A 20,473-nucleotide genomic window follows, 5' to 3' on the forward strand; every position below is an offset into this window, starting at 1 on the left:
AATAGTGGAGGAATAGTTATTGTTTAATTTCACCCGTACAGAGTATTTATAAAAGTACAGGTGAATATTTACTCAGTGTGGGGCATATATGGCTAAAAATAATGCCTTTCTGTTACTTGGTACACGCTATGAAACACGTCCCAAAATGGTTGATAAATGACGTCATAATAGGCAAGAGGGGATAATTGTGGGTTACTTATTATTTCTAGCTGTTGTTGCAATATTACTTTTCAAATGTAATCAAAGTAGAAAGGTTAAAACGAAGTTGACGCGGATAGGAAATGACGTAGAGGTTAGTCGAACATTGATCTCCTACGTCATAACGTAAGTAAGTTGGCGGTTCAAACAAGTGGGCGACAATGCTTATTTAATTCTAATAATAATAATTATTACAAAACAGTTGGGTGGGTGTCCGAAGTTTTACTTGGTTTCATAACTGGTGTATAATGTTTTAAAGAAAACCAGACGGCTTATACTAAAAACGTTTGCATAATGCTTCTGTGTATGGATTTAGATATTTATCCTAAAATTCGGCTACATTTCATTATTAAGAAAAGCTTTCATCTTTACTTTCAAAACAAACCAAGACAGTAAACTTCAAGTAGCTTTTATTTTAATTCAAGCAAAGCATGGTTCAAGTTAATGAGTCACATTTTACAAATAACAACAACAGAAATGTTCGTAGATTTCTAACACCAGTAAGAAAAGGTTTTTCGAAAAATGTACGAAAATGTTCAACTGATATTGAGTATTTTTCTGGTAAGTGCAATTTGACGATAAACATACATGAAATTTGTGCAAATAAAAAATATAGGTTAGTTTCTATTTCGATTAGCACAAAGCTTAATATAACTGACTAGGGATTTGTAAAGTAAAATTTTAATCAGCATTTTGTTAATGAGAAATTTCCAATTAAGCTCGAAAAAAAGTTAATACTGAGCTAATGTTTGTTCCATGAAGCACACACAACATAAGCTTGACTAACCAAAAATAATTAAAACATTACGTACACATAAATTTCGCATTGGTTTTCCATTGGTTGTGCATATTTATTTTAACTTTATTCACTTCGTCCAGGTTTATTGCTAAATTATAATTTGTATATTCAACTATGGTAATGCAAAGGTCAAGCACGTATGCTTAAGTACAGAGAAATAGATTGCTAATCACAGCTACAAAAATTTACACAAGAACCACCAAAAAATCGGCCAAGCGCATTTTTTTCGTTTTTCTTCATATTCGACCTTGACCTTGAACCCGGTGACCTTTAAGGGAACAGCTGATTGCAGGTAAGGCCAGTGACGGGCCCATGGTCGACCCCCTTGCTGTACTGCTTGCCATCGCAGCAGAAGTAGAGCGACCCATCGATGCAACCATCTCCACAACAAATCGCCTCATCCCGGGGAACTCCGTCCAAACTGCGGGGAACTCCCTCGCAGCAGATCTCCGTGTTCAAGTTCATGATGGTGCTTCCTGGGTTTTAGGTTGGGCTCGTTTTGGTGGTTTTACCAGTTTTTAAAAGTTTTAAACGCTTTTGTTTTTTTAGCATCGGTTTCTTGACAATTATCTAAGAAAGCCATACGAAATTTCTTGATTTTCTATCGTTTTTCTTTTTGAAGCACTGATTGTACTTTTGGTGTCAAGCATTTATTGTTTTTATGGAAGTTTTAATTGGTTTTCTACGATTTTGGTCAACCTTCTAGTAATATTTGTTTTATAAAATCCAATTTTATTATATACTTTTTGGTTCTTTATGGTAATTTTTTTCTTGGTTTTAATTAGTTTGCGTTTATATTACGTATAGTTTTTTATTTTGTATAGATTAAGTTTTAGCCCTATTTTTTAATTTAATTACTTATAAAATGCTGTTTTTTTTCAGTAATTACATAATCGTGTTTTTACTTTTTTGAACCAAATCTAATATTATCCCAAAAATAAAATTGCGATATTATATTGTTAATTAAAGATAAACAAGTGCGACCCAATATCGGGTATCGGTTACGATCCGATATTATCGTACTCACCACAGCAAACAGCGTCGGCGGAAGTGACGTTGCTGATGACGTTATTAACGACCCCGGCGCAGCAAACGGAAGTGACGCTGTTCATGACGTTGCTTCCTGTGACAAAAGGTTATTTTATGAAGCAACGACTTTGTTTTTTTCTAATTGTTGCAACAAAAAGAGTTTATAGATCAGCGGTTCATTTTTACCCCTTTAGCCTGCGTTGGTGTAAAGGTTTTTGGTTGTACTTTAGGCGTATGCGACTATGCGTACAAGAAGAGTTGGTATAATGATGACAGATGTTTACAAAATGTATAAAAGACGAAATTGCCTTTTAAAGGGAATTACCTTAAAGTGGACAGTCCGTACTTGTTTTTTACCGTAACTCATTATTAAATATGCTGTTACTGTCAGGCATTGTATTAATTCCATCAGGGCAAAGATATATATAAATATATAGCAGCGAAACAAACAAGAAAACCACACAATTACAACCCATTTCGTTTGCCCTTACATTCAATCCTACTCTCACCACAGTAGATTGTGATATTTTTTAAGGGCGCCACATTTCAAAAAGCAAAAAAAACGCAAAATTGCTTTTTTCGGGCAATTTTACGTGAGGGTGGACATGCCGTACTAATAAAAGTATTTTTTTATTTTTACCCTAACCCAGGGGTTCTTAAATTTTTTATCCTGCTGACCCCTAATTTTTTTTGCTTTGCGTGGAACACGGTAGGCAGGAAATTTTCAGAGATGACGTCATAATTTGACGTCAAATTACAAATAAACTACAGAAATCTGTAAATATACATCAACATTTGAATTGAGCCTTCACGGACCCCCTAAAACCCAGATTAACAACCCCTGTCCTAACTCATTAGGTTTTTCCTTTATATGGAATCCTACTTACCACAGCAAACTGCGACATCGATTGGAATATTGTTGAGAGGAGTTACGACTCCGTTGCAGCAAGTGAACAAGTTGGCGTCGTAAGAAACACTCCCTGTGACAATTTAAGCAAGTTTTCATCAACGACACCCAAAGTTTTTATCCTCGTTTTGAAAAAGCGTATTATAGTTGTTAACGTAAGCCACTTGATTACAATATTTACGCAATATATACTATATGTTACAACTTTGCGTGTATATTAAATTATTGTTTCGGGTTCAAGAAGTAACAAAACCTAAATAAAAACTCTTGCAAACCAAAAACAACAAAGAAAAGATGGAAAATCAACTCTCATACTATATAGTATAAAATTTAAGTTGAATGACAGCATTTTGGTTAAAACGTCAAACAATTAATTTCACGCAGAAAGAATAATTTACACAAGACATATAAACAGACTTGGTCAACTAGATAATTCTAGCTTTTTAATTCAATTAATTAAAGCAAAATGCGGCTAAAATTGTAATATATTTGTGAATTGCTTCTGTGCTCACTTTTACTTCTAATATAATTCGGGTTTTACCAAAAATCCTACTTTGTCCAACGGCATTTTTAGTCTCCAAGTAGGAACAAAAATTTAAATTAATACCCTTCGGTCGGTCTACATATGAGCGTTAGATATAAAGAATTAATAGCATTTAACAAAACACTTCACAAAAATGATTCTTTGTAAGAATTTGATCAAAATCGTTAGTTTAGTTTAACTCACCGCAGCACTTTGTGTAGTTCCCCTGCAAAGGAGCTTCTGTTTCGTCACAACAGATGGACACTGATGCGTCAATGATGACGTCAGCACAGCAAGCGTTTGCTTGGCTGATTTCCATGGGGATTCCCCCGCAGCATTGAAAGTTGTTGGTGTCGATGACCGATGCTCCGCAACATTCAGCGTAATCAGCTGGGATTCCAACTGTGACAATACAGTGTTTATATGAAATAAGCTATTGTTGCCAGGCATAATATATAACGGAGTGTTGCTCTTCCAGCAGAATATATAATAGATCGACGTTTCGACGTGCTATACAGAACGTCTTCATCAGGATACTGAAGTTACATTTATAAATCAACAAGTAACAATTCGTGCGATTAAAAACTCGCACCAACGCTCATTGGTGTAAAAGCGCGCGATAGTGTTTATATGAAGCATTCAGCGTAGTCTGCTAACTTATTGTGTTACAACACTATCCGGAGCATCGTAAGAAAGCAACACAACCCCTGAGGTCGTGAGTTCGAATCTCACCCTGAACCGGATATTGAGGTTGTATGTACGAACAGGATGCAGCAGCAGGCAACGGTGCTATAGTTGTTTCTCGACTCTCTTTGAGCCAGTTGTTGAAGCTACGCTACCGGCATTACCTAGTCGTGAGTTCGAATCTCACCACGGGCAAGTTGTTTTTTCTAGTGCTGTTACCGTTGACCAGTACGACTCTTGGTCACAGACTACACATTGTGTAAATGAGTGTTTCATCCTCTGGGTTATTAGGGGTTTCAAAACCAAATATTAATTCCCCTTTGAAAGGAATACCATAAACCATTTTATACAAATATACGAGTGAGATGTCACCTTTTTTAGACTGAAAAAGCAAACATATAGAAACATGTACAAAATAATTTGTATATTTGCTTACATACTGTCACATCTTGAACATTTTTCGTTAAAATTACATTGCATCTACTCCCTTAAGCAACAATTGTTGCCCGAAATTGTTTTGCGATTCCCAACTTAAACTAACCCCTAGGTGTCGCGCAAACCACGTTTAAAAAATTAGGTTTAAAATAATAAAAACAGCTGTAAGTATTCCGAATTCGTGCCAAATTTAAATATGTATCTCAATATGGTCAAATCAGTCCGGAAATCAAAACATCTTACCGCGACTAAGAATAATAAAATTAATGACTTTCTCTGCAATTTGAAAGGGATATTTTAAAGCACAGTATAAGTAAGCCTGAATCGACAACTGTATTTTAACGCCTTCCTGCTAAATCGTCCGCTTTTTAACTGTTTTATCTCGTCTCTTTTCTCGTTTGCACTCGTTTTGTTGTGTCCTTATTTGAATAATAAAAAAATTAAAAAAATTAAAAAAGTTTACGAAACTTGACATAAAAAATGTGTTTTTTAAATACAAGCGAAAATACCTTTTTAAAGAGCTTTAGAGTTTTGAATAGCTCACATTTTGTTACAGAAAATTTTACATATTTAAAAATTTGTTAAAAATTGAACAAACATTTAAAAATGCGATTTGATTCATAACGCCCACGTTCTTCCTTTAAGTACTTACCAAGATCGATTATGACTCCGTCGCAGCAGATTTGTGTGTCGTAGTCGTAGGGAAGGAGTGACGAAGGGTTGGCGAAATCCCCACAACATCTGGTGTGGTGACTAATTGCTGGACCCTGGAAATGATAAGACTTTCAGTTTTCATATTTGTTATAACTTTAAATGCATTTCAACGTTTAAATGCGTGTTTGAGCACAATCTCATACGAGTAAATTATGCATGGGGCCGCAGTATCAGCCCTAATGATATTTTGTAGGTCAGTTTAGTTCAACTGGTAATCTTAAAAATAGAGGATTTAGTTGGATGGTGTTTTTGGAAACCGAAACGTAACAGAAAACAGAAGACACAGCATTTTCACAATTTATTTCAAAGCTAATGTTGAACATCTTTGTAATAAATAGAAGTAGAGCTTAATCAACCGATGACTAACTTTATAGATAAAGAGATGTTTTACCAAGTTGAAAAAGTTAAAAATTATAATTGTGTAGTGAGATACCGTAAACATTGCACGACGCCCGTAAAAGTTCAATATGCGATAATGATTAGTTAACTTGCATTGCAACTACTTACTTTAGGGCTTTGAATGACAGGGTTTGGGTGAATGGTTGATCCACAGCAAGTTTGGTTGTAAGCGTCGAAAGGAACATCCACACAACACGAAGGCCACACGTAGTTGTGAGTCTGAAGCATCACAGAATATAATTTTTTAAAAACAGGTTAATTTAAGGGTCGACACTTAAACCTAATTTTCCGATCTTTTAAATTTGTTTTATATAATCAATTAATTTATTATACTAACAGTGTCATCATGTGATTCGTTGGTAAAAAGTTTCGGCACTAGCTCGTGAGATGAAAACAAAAAAAAAATTAAAGAAAAAATGGAGACAAAAATTCTCCAGCATAGAAAGGTTACTCACTGAGACGACACCAGCGCAGCAAACTTGAGTTTCATGGAAATAACCGACGTCATAACAGCAGCTGTCTCCGGGCTGCGAAGAACAGAAATAGATTAGTTATATAAGCATTGTACGGCGTAGGGAGGTTGGTGTTTAGCTCGCATTATAAAAATGGATTTACATTTTTTTCAGCGAAGAATTTGTATAATCTCCATCGTTTTATACATTCGACCTAAATTTTCTAAACAAAAATAATAATAAATTTCTAAACAAAAATATTTTCCTTACCAAAATAAAAAAAATCACTCACGGTCACAAATCCGTTGCAGCAGACGAATCCGTTGTTGAAGAAAGGTTGGTTGTTGCAACAAGCATCTCCAGATACGCTGGAGTTGTACACAACATCGCCACAACAAACAGAAGCTGGGCTGAAGTAACCTTGGTCGTAGCAGCAAGCGTCCCCTGGGCTGACAACACCACGACAGCACACGTTCTTATCACTGAAGTAAGGCTGGTCAACACAGCACTTGTCGCCTGATACAGCCGCGTCGTATATCACTGTTCCGCAGCAAATTTCAACAACCTGTGTGCGTAAAAAGGCTCTTTTTGAAGATGGTGCCTCCTGGTTTATATCGTTGAATTTTAAACTTGGCTCGACAATTAAGGATTAATAACGCTGAATATTATTATTCATATTTATGGATATTAATTTTTTTTTGAAATATTTTTTGTTTGCTGGAAAGCTTTAGCCAATACAAGAATTGTGTAGAAATTTGAACACTGTAACGTCACAACTTCCAGAGATATTGCTCTATAAAGAAAACTCTGTACTACTGAAAACATTTCTGAATGATTTTGCTAAGCAACGACCGAGCCTTGCGCTTTTCTGATTCTAACAAGAGGGAACCTGATTTGCAGTCGCAATCAGGTAATTAAAAGAAGTGGAGCGACATAATTGCGGCAGAAGTGGATTTACCACAGGGCTCGAAACTTGGGCTTTGCGACCCTGAAGTCTTCTGTTTTTGTGCTTAATACATTAACACAGAGCTCCTTAAACTGTGCTTTGCGACTCCCTCGTTATCGCATCTAAAAACGCAATTGTAGTAATAAAATCTTAACAGGTATTATTGTCCCCTGACATTATTATTACCAAAAATCTTTAGGGACTGATTATAATCTTCCGATGCAAGAATTGATTTGTTGATTTCTGATTCAAAAGCTTTGTTCATCAAAAGTTCAACAAAACTTTCACCAGGTCTAAACAAGTTGGCCTAATTAGGATTATGATGCGAGGCGAGGCTGGTAAAACCTGCATGCGGTGAAGTTATGGAAAGACTATTTATTATTGTAGTGTGTTTATGATATATGGCGGTCTATTACTTCGGAAAAACCTTGATTTTGAGTGTTATCATTCAACTGTATACTATTTCTTCATAGACCTTCCTAAATGTCTTTTGCGTATTGCAATCGTTGAATATGATATGCATTTCGAACTGTGCTTTAATTGCAGGAAATTCATGCAAAAAAGCGAGAACCTTGCGTTATTGTACAGACTATGCTTACGTTATTGTACAGACTAAGTTTAATCCATGTTAACAGTGAACTCTTAGGCACCAATTATCGGATTTTGTTGATATTCATCATTAATTTGTGGCGATATGTTGCAATCACATCTCTAAGGATACTCTTTATGCAGTACAATGCTCAATAAACCTAATTCACATGGTTAAATTGTGTGAAAACAATAACTGATTATTCTTTTCTGCAAATAATATTAACAACACCCATTAACTAATCAACCTATTATAAAATATGTATATATTTCCAAATATATTCAAAAGATAACTGTATATAAGTAGGATGAAATGAATTATAATTTTAACAACAAATCGCAAAGTAAACGCCAACCTGAGATAAAAATTTGCTTAACATACTTATTAAGCGACTAACCTACCTCTTTCGAGCTTGCTAGACTCTAGCGCTTTAGCACGATAAAAACCAGTCAAGCGAGGCGACGTCGCCGTGCGTCATTTTAGTCAAACAAGCGCGCTAGCTCACTTATTCTGCTCATGTCCGTTAAAGTTGTTAAAACATATTTCTGAAATGATTTTATTCGGGTTTAAATAGTTGTGGTTACTGGACAGCTTGTTTTAAATGTTATGTTCGGTTTGAAAAATTTAAAATTATATTTTGGGAAATGGTAACGAAGATTTTTTACGAACTGCTAAAATAAGTTCGATAGCAAATTTTAAAATTCAAAAGTAAACAAATTTATATTATATTTTAATATATAGAGCACTACGTAGTGCCGGATTAACCATTAGGCTAATAAGGCTATAGCCTTAGGCTGAATCCCCACCAGTTAGACAAAAACGCTTTAAAGCAGTCTGATCGCGACTAATGAGATGGAACGCTATTTCTTTTGTTGTCGCGTCTCCACCGACCAGACTTGACGCAAATCTTACGCACAGCAGACAGACTAAACGCGTTTTTAGCGAGATAGCGCGTGCACTACGTTTTTACCGTGTCTGAAGATGCTTTTTGATAGAAACGATTAGATTTTACAGGTTTTTGTAGGTTTTATATTAGGAATGTTATTTCAAAAGGTTAAGCAGGTTGTTTTTTTTAATTCCAATAAAAACTAGACGGGGGTGCGGTTGTTGTATATTTTGTCAGGGGATATATTTTCAGGGCTTAGTGTTTATTTTCAATTTTTACTTTATTTTAATTTTTTTTTTTTTTAATTTTTTTTTAAATATTTTGTATTGTGTACTTTATATTATATATTTTGTTTTTCATTTTCCTTAACTTGTTTCTGCAAGCAAAAACAGATATGGGCCGAAAACTTCCCCACTTAAAATATGCCTTTGATGCGAAAGGGGTTCAAATATGGCGTAGAATTTGGGGAATGATCGAAACATATATTTGATAAATAGAATTTACTTAGATAATGCATATGGCTATTTTATTCAATTTTGACCAGCTTACGTGTTTGAAAATCAAATATTATCATTCTCTTAAAGACTAAAAATGGTTTAACGCCTATGGTTTGCTATACTTTTGCAAACTTTCACTAGGTAATTTTTTACCATAGCTTGGTCCGAGCAATCACTGTTAAAACAGGCTTTAAATCTGTCGTTTCAAACAATATGAAAAACACTATTACGTGCCTAATACGCAAACTATTAAATCGAAAGTTTTGCTAGATAAGTTTAGGCCTGATGTTGGTATGCTGGTTGGAGCAAGATGCACAACAGGTGCTAACAGAGAGGCGTAGACTGCCTTAAGATTTCGCATTTAAACTTGCGGCGGTAAATACACCCTATTGACACTTAATTATTAGGCGAAGCTTATCGCGAAGTAATTGGTCGCCCCAAAAAATGCTGACGCCGCATTTAAAGCAAGCATTATAAATGTGTCGCCGATATTCTGCCTTGAACATCCCTACTCGAAATGCTTCCCTCCGTTAATTGTACGGTGGGTGAAACTTTATTCACGGCCTTACCTCTTTGTGTATTACCGCGACAATACGATGAAATACGATTTGGAGAATATTGGAAACATCGTATTTGGAGAATATTTGCTATTTGCACCTGTTCTGTATGTTACTCCAATTCAACATATCTACACACAATTATAAGTTGTGTATAATAATATAATAACTTATGGCTTTGAAGCGAAGGGGGTTCAAATATGGCGTAGATTTTGGCAAATGATCGAAACATACATTTGATAAATAGAATTTACTTAGATAATGCATATGGCTATTTTATTCAATTTTGACCAGCTTACGTGTTTGAAAATCAAATATTATCATTCTCTTAAAGACTAAAAATGGTTTAACGCCTATGGTTTGCTATACTTTTGCAAACTTTCACTAGGTAATTTTTTACCATAGCTTGGTCCGAGCAATCACTGTTAAAACAGGCTTTAAATCTGTCGTTTCAAACAATATGAAAAACACTATTACGTGCCTAATAAGCAAACTATTAAATCGAAAGTTTTGCTAGATAAGTTTTGGCCTGATGTTGGTATGCTGGTTGGAGCAAGATGCACAACAGGTGCTAACAGAGAGGCGTAGACTGCCTTAAGATTTCGCATTTAAACTTGCGGCGGTAAATACACCCTATTGACACTTAATTATTTGGCGAAGCTTATCGCGAAGTAATTGGTCGCCCCAAAAAATGCTGACGCCGCATTTAAAGCAAGCATTATAAATGTGTCGCCGATATTCTGCCTTGAACATCCCTACTCGAAATGCTTCCCTCCGTTAATTGTACGGTGGGTGAAACTTTATTCACGGCCTTACCTCTTTGTGTATTACCGCGACAATACGATGAAATACGATTTGGAGAATATTGGAAACATCGTATTTGGAGAATATTTGCTATTTGCACCTGTTCTGTATGTTACTCCAATCCAACATATCTACACACAATTATAAGTTGTGTATAATAATATAATAACTTATGGCTTTGAAGCGAAGGGGGTTCAAATATGGCGTAGATTTTGGCAAATGACCGAAACATACATTTGATCAATAAAAATTTACGTAGATAATGCTTACGGCCATGTTATTACATTTTGGTCAGCTAGCATGTTTAAAAAGTCAATATTTTCATTCTCTCTGAATGATTTAACGTCTATGGTTTGCTATACTTTTTCCAACTTTTACTGTGTAAATTTTTACCATGCCTTGGTCTGAGCAATCACTGTTGAAACAGAGTTTAAATCTGTAGTTTTGAGCAATATGCAAACACGTTTATGTGCCTAATAAGCCACGTTTTCTATTGAAAGTTTTGCCAATTTAAATCCAATAAACGCAAGATTTATTTATTTATGACGCCATGTTATGACGTAGCTTTGTAACGTCGTCGTTAAGAATGCGTTAAACTTAAGCTTTTTGTTGTTGCGGCCCTTGTATAATTATATTTGCTTAGACCTGGTGTTGATATGTTTGAATGGTGCAACAATTACAACATGTGCTAACAGAGATGTGTACACTGCCTGTAGGATTCGCATTTAAATTTGCGGTGGTAAAATATTTTGTGTTGTAAGAGCAATAGTTTTTTTTACTTAGAGAGGCCTCTTTATGAAAGGCAAGTCGCGTGTGCATAGTTTTACTAGGCAAGCCACTTCCAACACAAATGTTGCACGCGCGGGACAATAGGGCGCAGCAGGGATGCCAGCAGCCGCCTCGTCGCGACGCGAGCTGGACAAAGCAAGCGAATATGAACGAATTCTGTATGAAAGTTTTTCTGCTGCTAGATGGCTGTCGTTAGCTAAAAAGTGCTAAAACGCAATATTTCAGGTTTTTACCCCCCAAGCAAAGGCCCCTGGGAGTGCAGCCTCATAAACTTTTACAAAGCACCTACATACCACTCTACGCCATGTCTGAAAATTTGAAGGTTCTACGATGTCTACTTTTTCTATAAAGCTTCGGACAAAACTCGGTCTGAAACAAACCATAGGAAACCATAGGAAACCATAGGAAACCAAAAAAGAACTAGACGGGGGTGCGGTTGTTGTATATTTTGTCAGGGGATATATTTTCAGGGCTTAGTGTTTATTTTCAATTTTTACTTTATTTTAATTTTTTTTTTTTTTAATTTTTTTTTAAATATTTTGTATTGTGTACTTTATATTATATATTTTGTTTTTCATTTTCCTTAACTTGTTTCTGCAAGCAAAAACAGATATGGGCCGAAAACTTCCCCACTTGAAATATGCCTTTGATGCGAAAGTGGTTCAAATATGGCGTAGAATTTGGGGAATGATCGAAACATATATTTGATAAATAGAATTTACTTAGATAATGCATATGGCTATTTTATTAAATTTTGACCAGCTTACGTGTTTGAAAATCAAATATTATCATTCTCTTAAAGACTAAAAATGGTTTAACGCCTATGGTTTGCTATACTTTTGCAAACTTTCACTAGGTAATTTTTTACCATAGCTTGGTCCGAGCAATCACTGTTAAAACAGGCTTTAAATCTGTCGTTTAAAACAATATGAAAAACACTATTACGTGCCTAATACGCAAACTATTAAATCGAAAGTTTTGCTAGATAAGTTTAGGCCTGATGTTGGTATGCTGGTTGGAGCAAGATGCACAACAGGTGCTAACAGAGAGGCTTAGACTGCCTTAAGATTTCGCATTTAAACTTGCGGCGGTAAATACACCCTATTGACACTTAATTATTAGGCGAAGCTTATCGCGAAGTAATTGGTCGCCCCAAAAAATGCTGACGCCGCATTTAAAGCAAGCATTATAAATGTGTCGCCGATATTCTGCCTTGAACATCCCTACTCGAAATGCTTCCCTCCGTTAATTGTACGGTGGGTGAAACTTTATTCACGGCCTTACCTCTTTGTGTATTACCGCGACAATACGATGAAATACGATTTGGAGAATATTGGAAACATCGTATTTGGAGAATATTTGCTATTTGCACCTGTTCTGTTTGTTACTCCAATCCAACATATCTACACACAATTATAAGTTGTGTATAATAATATAATAACTTATGGCTTTGAAGCGAAGGGGGTTCAAATATGGCGTAGATTTTGGCAAATGATCGAAACATACATTTGATCAATAAAAATTTACGTAGATAATGCTTACGGCCATGTTATTACATTGTGGTCAGCTAGCATGTTTAAAAAGTCAATATTTTCATTCTCTCTAAATGATTTAACGTCTATGGTTTGCTATACTTTTTCCAACTTTTACTGTGTAAATTTTTACCATGCCTTGGTCTGAGCAATCACTGTTGAAACAGAGTTTAAATCTGTAGTTTTGAGCAATATGCAAACACGTTTATGTGCCTAATAAGCCACGTTTTATATTGAAAGTTTTGCCAATTTAAATCCAATAAACGCAAGATTTATTTATTTATGACGCCATGTTATGACGTAGCTTTGTAACGTCGTCGTTAAGAATGCGTTAAACTTAAGCTTTTTGTTGTTGCGGCCCTTGTATAATTATATTTGCTAGACCTGGTGTTGATATGTTTGAATGGTGCAACAATTACAACATGTGCTAACAGAGATGTGTACACTGCCTGTAGGATTCGCATTTAAATTTGCGGTGGTAAAATATTTTGTGTTGTAAGAGCAATAGGTATTTTGACTTAGAGAGGCCTCTTTATGAAAGGCAAGTCGCATGTGCATAGTTTTACTAGGCAAGCCACTTCCAACACAAATGTTGCACGCGCGGGACAATAGGGCGCAGCAGGGATGCCAGCAGCCGCCTCGTCGCGACGCGAGCTGGACAAAGCAAGCGAATATGAACGAATTCTGTATGAAAGTTTTTCTGCTGCTAGATGGCTGTCGTTAGCTACAAAGTGCTAAAACGCAATATTTCAGGTTTTTACCCCCCAAGCAAAGGCCCCTGGGAGTGCAGCCTCATAAACTTTTACAAAGCACCTGCATACCACTCTACGCCATGTCTGACAATTTGAAGGTTCTACGATGTTTACTTTTTCTATAAAGCTTCGGACAAAAGTCGGTCTGAAACAAACCATAGGAAACCATAGGAAACCATAGGAAACCAAAAAAGAATAACGGCAAAAACAAGATATGTCCCGAAAATAAATTTTCGGCCCATATAATAACGGCAAAAACAAGATATGTCCCGAAAATAAATTTTCGGCCCATATAATATATTCCTGGAAAGGTCGAAAATCCTTTTAATTTGTATCTTTCTTTTCCATGTATGATTTTACCAGCTTGACTAGTTCAAAAAACAATTTTGAAGACACCCTTGCATACTTTTAAAACTTATCTTCATGTTTTAATAAAGTGTGAAAAAGTACATGGAAAGAAAACTCTCTATACTTTTTTCACAAATAAAGTATACCCACTACTTGTGTTGTCGTATAAACTGCTGGTTACGTTTCCAAATACACATTTCTTCCAAAATTTCACGTTATATGCCTCCGCCATGATCACAACTGAATTATATCGCCTAGCTTTGACCAGTTCAAGTTTTCGCGCGCTTTGTCGGTGGGGATTGGACACAGTCGCTTTCAGGCACGACGCGACAAGTCAACAGACAGACATGTTTCGTCGCGTCGTGTCTGAGGTCCGGTGGGGATCCAGCCTTAGGCCCTGAAAAAATTCGGCCCTCAAATTTTTAAGGTTAAATTTTTGTAAGGCTGATAGTGATACAGATCCAATATCAGCATAACGGTTGTTGCTTAAAAACGAATGACTGAGTCTAGTCAATATGTACGTATTTTTTATTAATATTAGTAGCTTGGTCAACATTAGGCCTTTCTCTAGTAAACAGCCTTGGGCCTACAGTACCCTTAGTCCGGACCTGCCACTGCGTACTATATACGCACTATATTAACAAAACTCATCCATCCAATGCACTTATTTAAATACTTTTTTCAACTCACCCCGGGAATGGCAGGTTGAACAACTCCCCCGCAGCATCTCTGTGTGTTGGGGTCGTACACCGAGTACTGCCCACTAGCTGACACACAACAAGCAGCTTCAGCAGCAAACGACACGTTTGCTGGCACGATGACGTCACCACAACATACCTGTGACGTCATGGTTTGTTTAAGGTCCATTTCGAGGTATTAAGCGCAAATATGCTTTATTGTAAATTATGGTTGAATTCACTTTAGAGCGTGAAAATCGATTTTAGAATTGTTGCAGATAAATATATTTGCGAATATTCCTTTATTAATATACATAGAAATAGTTTTGTTTTTCATTAACGTGTTATTTCCAGGCTTATTATATATTATTATTAATATAAGGTATATTTACAACACAACAAATATTTTATTAAATTCTGCCAAACATAATTACTGAATAAAACCCAAACCGAAAATGATTTATATACAAGCGTTCATTGGATAAGTAACACTGCTGATTTGTTTATCATATTACAAAAACTAATTTGTTAAATATATTCAAATTTATATTCAAATTTTGCTAAAATTTTAGTTTTATAGAAAGTATAGGCCAACATAAATGTATAATTAAAGGAAAACCATAAAAACGAACTTCTAAAACTTTAAACTTACGCTTGAAATGAGATCTCCCACAACGCCACCACAGCACATCTGGGTGGCGGTGTTATAGACATCCTTCTCACAGCATGCTTGGGTTCGAAGGTCATACGGGGTCATAACTCCTCCCCACATACAACATGAAGCCCACACATCGGGAATAAGAACTATCACCTCGTTCTGACAAGGACATGAGGCCACCCTTCGGTCGTAAGATACAAGGCCACAGCAGGAAGTGTAAGCGGTGTCACCTGTGCAAAGTTATTAAAGTATAGTGTTGGTATATTGTGCTACATTATGGTCTGCGAAAAAATGTATAAGCCGTTCCAACTGCAAAAAAAAGTTTGCTGTAAATATTTTACTAAAAGCGGAGTTTTTGCGCTATTAGAAAGGTATATTTGCAGTTTTGTTCACTTTTTCTGTAAAGTCAAAGATAAAGCTAGATCACGCTACACTGGACAGAGCTCACTTTGATTTTGTTTTTTCTCGTAATGTTATCTGTTCAGTAAATACCATGTCACAACATGAAGTATAAGCTGTGTCAAAGTTTTTTTAAGAATGATTGATAATATTATTGGACTTTTGCTGCTTTTAATTTGTTAAAGGAATTGAAATCAGCGTTAATACTATAGTCCTTAAAAAATCAACCTGGTATAGCATTAAAAAATCGAATTAATACAACAGTTAAGACTGTGGTGAACATATTATTTACCATTATAAGTAATTAGGTTTGACGAGTTATTTATTTACATTCACATTTCCCACCAGAAAAAGATTAAATAAAAATTACATTTTTATGTTAAATAAAGGTATCAGGTTTAAATTGCCGCCTATTTAACATTTCCCACCAGCAAAAGCGACGTTTCCATCACAGCACATCTCGGTTAGCGAGTCGAACACCTGAGGTTTTCCAGTTTGTGAGTAGCAGCAACTCTTACGGTCGCTTGGAGTGTTGTAGTAGACCTTGGTTCCACAGCATTGTGCGCCCTGTGATTTAAATAACCCACTTTTAACAGTATTTAAAAAACAGCAAAATCAACTTATTGATAAAATAACGCGTTCACATTTACAATGTATTTAATTTTTTTTCTGTGTTTTCTTTTTATGCAGTTACAATTTCTTAATATATTTTTCTTGCGAATAGGGGAGTCAATGAATATACTGTAGGGGAGTCAATGCTGGGTTGAAGTTAAACTAATTGTAGATTTAAGATCGATTCACACTTGAGTATATTTGTTACTTAGACCAGTCATTAAAAACAGAACTATAAGCACTTCGAACTAATGTAACACAATATTGCCTCCGGAGGATAACAGCAATCAGGCGGGCATTGCAAGGATTTTTTGTGTTTCTAAATATTGCATTTCCACAGATGGGACTTTATAAAACAGACAAATAGGGAGCTCCAGAGTTAATTGATGGTAACAATAATAAAAAATAACACAATATGCTGTAATTACAGAACTAAGTTATATTTTGAGAGACAGTTGGTAACACTTACAAAAAGTGCAGTGAAAATAATTGTGTCGTTATGCTTAACCCTGGTATTTGGTCGCCGTAAAAGATGTTGAGAAACACCGATATAAACCAACAGCGATTTTCCCCATATATTTGAAAAACCGCTTATCAACATCGCAATCACCTCTGTCTTGTTGTAAACCGCCCAATCCCCTGGGTAGCCCCACCCACAGCAGATCTGTGAGCTTGGATCGTAGATCACACCTGCCACTTCGTTCCCACAACAAGCCATGTTCACGTCACGCTCTGTAAGCTTTCCACCTTTAAGGTACAACAATTGTAAGTAGGTTGATAAAATAATAATAATTTTTATATTTTTATATTGGGATTTAAGCCTATTTTAACTCTTCTAGTTGGTCTTTTATCCATGTCGTAAGATTCAAACAGGACCACAAAGGTTAGAAAAGATCCAAAAACATCCCTATGGTGTTGGAAACTTATTTAGCTTCTATTTTTTTCCCTATTTTTTAAGAAAATGTGTCGCAAAAGAAAACATGGCTGAAATTCACAACTCTACCTGCTAACAAATTAACTTGGTATCAGATTGACCCGATACCACCTTAGTATCGGACAAGTTCCGATACTTTAAGTCGGTTATCGGTCCAACATTACTCCTTAACGTGTGTTGTGCTTACCGCAGCAGATGTAGAGGCAGTTGTCGTAGGACTCATAGTTCCACGTTCCAGTAGAAGGGTTGTACACGTTGCATTGTTGAATGGAGCGAGCACACCTCCCCGCCTTTACTTGGCTTACGCTCACCATGAGAACCAACGAGAATGACAACATTAAGAACTTCATTTTCTGTAGAATGTAAAAGTTGGTTTAAAGGATTTCTTTAATGGCGTTGAGGAATGACTCTATTAAATAAATTATTTAGTGATTAATTATCAGTTTTATCTCATTGTTTTTTTGTTTTCTATAACCAGATATCAGAGTTATTTTTGTACACTTTAATTTGTTTATTTATTTATTTGTGCTTTTGTTTAAAATCATTAAAAATATTATTTTAAAATAGCCAGGGAACACAATTTTAAAATAAAAAAGGATATGATACCATTATATTTTTGGTAAAATTATAGCAACTATAGTAGTTAGTTAAAGCCATTTAGTTACAAGTACGTTTTAAAATGTGGGGCGAATGTTAAAAACCTTTAATTTTTCTAAAATATTTATTGAAACAACTAAGATTTCTATAGGTAAGTAAACTATAATCGGTGTTCAAGTCAGTATACTAATAGGTTAGGATATGACACCATGTTTCTTTATTGAAACTTTTACTTCGCGTATTTCGTCTTTCGTGTATTGTCGTTCAGAATTGGACGACTGGGACTGGGATAGCGTTTTTATTTAGGTCGGAAATAAAATTAACTTTAGAAAACCTGAAATAGGAACTTAATAAGTTTAATAATGGTATTTTATTTCTGCCAGACCTTCGCACATCAGGACTGACACTTTTCATTTTGAAACAAAACAATTTTTGTTAAAAACAGAAATCAGATTAGAATTAAAATTAAAATTATCAGCATATTTACGTAGAATAATATTGTTGTTTTGTTGAAGACTGTCACAAAATAACGTTACACTGTAGCATAAAATTTTGCATAAAAAGAAACGACAGTGTAATTCAGCAGAACACCCAAAATATATTAAGCAATGTCTAAGGTAAAAAATATACCATTTCGCAAATATCCGTTAGTAAGCACAACAACAATATATTCTTACCTCTTGTAAATTTTGTAGTTTTGGTAGAACTTGTAAACTCTTTGTTGACTCAATACAAGGTTTTCACTCAGTTCAAACCGATGATATTTCCAGTATTGAAAGCTCCATCCTTATATAAGAAAAGTGGGCCGGGGTTTTAGCCGCAACTTTCAGGTTTGGCAAGTTTTTGAAAATAACGTTGACTCGGGAATTTTTCCGGCTCATGTGAAGAAAATAAACCAAGGTTCAGGCGAAAGTTGGTTTCTTGAAACTGTGGGTTCGGGGGAGACTTTCAGGCGCTGATCAACAAATGTGATTGTGATCTTAAAATGCTCTGCACTTTCTTCTGCCAGATAAGGGAATGTTGATTACAAAGCTGTGAAGTTTGGGGCTGGAACGCACTATAAGGACATAAACCACAAAATATAAGCCACATATCGGCGTTTTTAATTAATTTGATGTTAAATAACGAATTGAAATGCAAAATGTCGCGTCCGCACCGGGGTTATTAAACTAAAAGCTATGGTCAATTTTATTTTTATATCGGTAACTAGTTTAAAAAAAACATGGAATATTTAAAAAACGAAACTCGTTAATCGAACTATTTTTATACAAAAATGTCTGCCATAAAATTTCAAATATTATCATAAAACTTAAAAGAATTTAGATCAAAGTTCATAAGCAGAACAAATGCGAAATCAAAATCAAAATATGTGGTATTATGTGAAATACATTAAAGATATTTGTAAATTGAAATACATAATACATCTTCAAACATTGTAAATTTGAACGAAAGTCTACTCAAATTACTGATGTGACCAATCACTTCCAAATTTTTTTTTTTTAATGTTTTATTTCAACATAGTTTCTTATTGTTTGCAAATTAGCCTGCAGTGTTGCCGCAAAGGTTATCAAGAATCATCAAAATCTACTTCTTCCAATCAAAACGTTCGGCGTGAAATTATCTTGTCTCTCGAATGGCCTTGGGGTGTCGATACAACTTTGACGACTTTACATAACGTAGAAAAACCGCAAACGTGATTTGTGCAAAAAATGCAGAAAGCGCTGGAATTGACGCACAAGGCATTTTCCGCAAAAACAGAACTCGGTTTTCTGAAAATCACCGTTTCAGGAAAAACGCGATGTTTAGCGGAAAATTTATTATTAAAATGTGCTGAAAAACCTTAATCTCAAAAGTCAAAACCGCTGTTAACGTAATGAGCGCAAATGTTTCGGAAAAATTTCTGTGTATATTTCTCTGAATGTTGTGTGTTTAAAGCGGAAATATCTTTTGTATCACATTCTCCACGAAACGAAGGCCGTAAAGATAACGTCAAAGTGAAACGGATTAAAACGAATCAATTAGAAAATCGTTTATTCGAATGTCAGGTTTACGCAACTTTCATTTCGATTCAATCCAAAGGTCTTCCTCGACTGAAAAATAGATAACGCCTTAACGTATAAAAAAAAACTAACGATTTCAAATTTTCGTGGAACTTTTTTCATGAATTTTATTTGAACCGGATTGGAAATTAATGTCCGTGGAAATTTATTGATTTTCCAAATAGAAATGTAATTTTACCGCGATAACGATATGTTGCCACTTTAAATTAAACTTATAAATATATTACCGACATTTAAAATGCGCAGTTTACACCAAGTTTATCGGAATGTTTTATTTCAGCCGGGATTTTTAATAAACCGCTTTTCTCGGCGGAGGAATTAATGTTAAACTCTATAAGGAGAAATTTATTTTCAGTTGTTTGGGGATTTACGAGCTTGACACGATCGAGTGCTCAAAATTAATCTCTCATATTTTAATGTTGTACTTATTTTAAAAGTGACTTCATAAACGTGCTTTTGTGAAAAATATCCCACTAATTACGAAAGTTGGCCTTCGCGGCAGCAGATAAAATAAATTAAATCGAAGTGTGTAATTTTCACTGTTGGCTGCTTAACCCATAAACATACTATTACCGCAAAGCACAGGCAATTTGTAATTTTTGGGTTTTTCGGTCGTAGTTTTATGCTGTTTGCGAAGTTTCCAACAACTTTTTCAACATTGTTGCGCACATGAGTAAAGCTTGACGCGAATCTATA

The 20,473-nt window shown here is 35.3% G+C and overlaps 1 protein-coding gene across 1 annotated transcript; it reads right to left on the reverse strand.

Annotated features, from left to right (window-relative positions):
* Positions 1 to 591: 591 nt before the first annotated feature.
* Positions 592 to 18,520, reverse strand: LOC146131754 (uncharacterized). The gene is made up of 14 exons (XM_083397338.1): positions 18,395 to 18,520; positions 17,308 to 17,473; positions 16,797 to 16,933; positions 16,003 to 16,141; positions 15,170 to 15,405; positions 14,531 to 14,677; positions 6,433 to 6,705; positions 6,144 to 6,215; positions 5,797 to 5,907; positions 5,228 to 5,342; positions 3,661 to 3,858; positions 2,914 to 3,006; positions 2,025 to 2,120; positions 592 to 1,473 (listed from the first exon to the last, which is right to left on the reverse strand). The coding sequence occupies exons 2-14, from the start codon at positions 17,468 to 17,470 to the stop codon at positions 1,268 to 1,270; spliced, it is 1,986 nt and encodes a 661-aa protein (XP_083253464.1). The 5' UTR covers positions 17,471 to 17,473; positions 18,395 to 18,520; the 3' UTR covers positions 592 to 1,267.
* Between the last annotated feature and the right edge of the window lie 1,953 nt (positions 18,521 to 20,473).

This window comes from Ascidiella aspersa, chromosome 9 (genome assembly GCF_963924565.1).
Source record: "Ascidiella aspersa chromosome 9, kaAscAspe10.2, whole genome shotgun sequence".
NCBI lineage: Eukaryota > Metazoa > Chordata > Ascidiacea > Phlebobranchia > Ascidiidae > Ascidiella > Ascidiella aspersa.

Bases quoted from the DNA above. Each gene is read 5' to 3' on its own strand.
- LOC146131754 (XM_083397338.1), bottom strand. From the start codon at position 17,470: ATGAAGTTCTTAATGTTGTCATTCTCGTTGGTTCTCATGGTGAGCGTA. The intron at 5,343-5,796 runs GTAAGTAGTTGC...TATCATTTCCAG, and splicing joins CTGTCATTCAAAGCCCTAAA to GGTCCAGCAATTAGTCACCA. The intron at 1,474-2,024 runs GTGAGTACGATA...CCTAAAACCCAG, and splicing joins CGCCGACGCTGTTTGCTGTG to GAAGCACCATCATGAACTTG.